The sequence below is a fragment of the Suricata suricatta genome, chromosome 13 (assembly GCF_006229205.1).
Source record: "Suricata suricatta isolate VVHF042 chromosome 13, meerkat_22Aug2017_6uvM2_HiC, whole genome shotgun sequence".
NCBI classification, from domain to species: Eukaryota; Metazoa; Chordata; class Mammalia; order Carnivora; family Herpestidae; genus Suricata; species Suricata suricatta.
The window spans coordinates 60915098-60916440 of NC_043712.1; the positions used below are offsets into that span (position 1 = coordinate 60915098).

Here is a 1343-nt window from a genome sequence, read left to right on the forward strand (position 1 = left end):
AATCCCGTCTAAGTAATTTTTTTAACATTAGTTTAAATGAAGGTAGAAGGTTTTACCTTTGTATGCCTGAATTTGTTTAACCAATCTCCTTTTCTTTCATTTTGTGTTTTTTTGTTCTTAATTAGAAGGGGACATAGATTGTTAATTCATCAACGTTTGAGTTACACGGCAGTGAAAAGACAAGTTTAAGCTGACTTAATGATTATTGGTGATGCACTTGTTCAGGTACTGCATCTGTGTGGTCCCTTCCTGTTCCTTCTCAAGAATGTCAAAGGGACATTCTTCTATAGGGGAACCTTTTTTTTTTTCTAGCTGGTGTTATGGACATTTTTAGGCAAATGAAAATAGTTGTAAGGCAGATCAGGTTTCCCATAACTCTATTTTTCTTTCCCCTTCCCCAGGAGAACCTTTTCATATCTCTATATTCTTCAAGAAGCAGCAGAAAATGAACATAGCTCAGGTGAGTTCTGTTTTTAATAATCTGTTTGTTTTATAGCTGATTTTATAAGGCCTTAGATGTCTATTCACGTGGAAAAGTAGAAATAGAAATGGATCACTTGCATTCAGAGATGGAAATACAGATGAGTATCAGAGCAAAGGTGGCATGTGGCTATATGTAGATACTCTTATATTACAAATTTATCAAATTGGAGCTTCAAATTTATTTTTGAGATTTTTGGTAGCCGTGTCAGAGAGTCAGATAAAAAATGCTTTTTAAAGGTCAACATTGGTGAGATGATTAAGCAAACTGATACCTCATAGAATGTTAAGACATTTGAAGATTTAAAAAAAAATCTATTTTTCGAGTAGGTGATTTAGTCAACAATTTGTCAGTAATAACTCTAAAATAATATAGAACATTGTCTCTACTTGTGCTTCAGTAAAAGTAGGAGACATAATGCTAAATGTGAACTTGGTCACATAAATATAAGGATTGAATAAAACATTTTTTTCTGATGAATCTACTGAATATCCTTAAATTACTGTACATAAATATTCTCAGTACCCATGGTATTTGGATTGCTCAGCAGACAATTTAAAACTATGTTCTGTTTCAAATGTTTAAACATGGGCGCCTAGGTGGCTCAGTCGGTGGAGCACCCGACTTCGGCTCAGGTCATGGTCTTACAGTTTGTGGTTTCGAGCCCCGTGTCGGGCTCTGTGCTGTCAGCTCAGAGTCTGGAGCCTCCTTCCGATTCTGTGTGTCCTTCTCTCTCTGCCCCTCCCCTGCTTATGATCTGTCTCTCTCTGTCTCTCAAAAATAAATGTTTAAAAAAGATTTTTTTTAATGAAAAAAAAAAAAAAGAACCAACTACATTCTGTTCACACTTGGTTTCTCTCCC

General features: G+C 35.4%; 1 protein-coding gene across 2 annotated transcripts in view; it reads left to right on the plus strand.

The window, feature by feature from the left end:
- ZNF658 (zinc finger protein 658) overlaps positions 1 to 1343 on the plus strand; it is a 16594-nt gene that overhangs the window by 1554 nt on the left and 13697 nt on the right. The window contains exons 2-3 of one of the 2 annotated variants that reach the window (XM_029920173.1): positions 126 to 225; positions 402 to 460. In XM_029920173.1, the coding sequence (XP_029776033.1) occupies positions 446 to 460 (15 nt within the window). In that variant the 5' untranslated portion in view covers positions 126 to 225; positions 402 to 445. The remainder of the gene's footprint in view (positions 1 to 125; positions 226 to 401; positions 461 to 1343) is intronic. The other variant, XM_029920172.1, reaches the window with a different exon arrangement.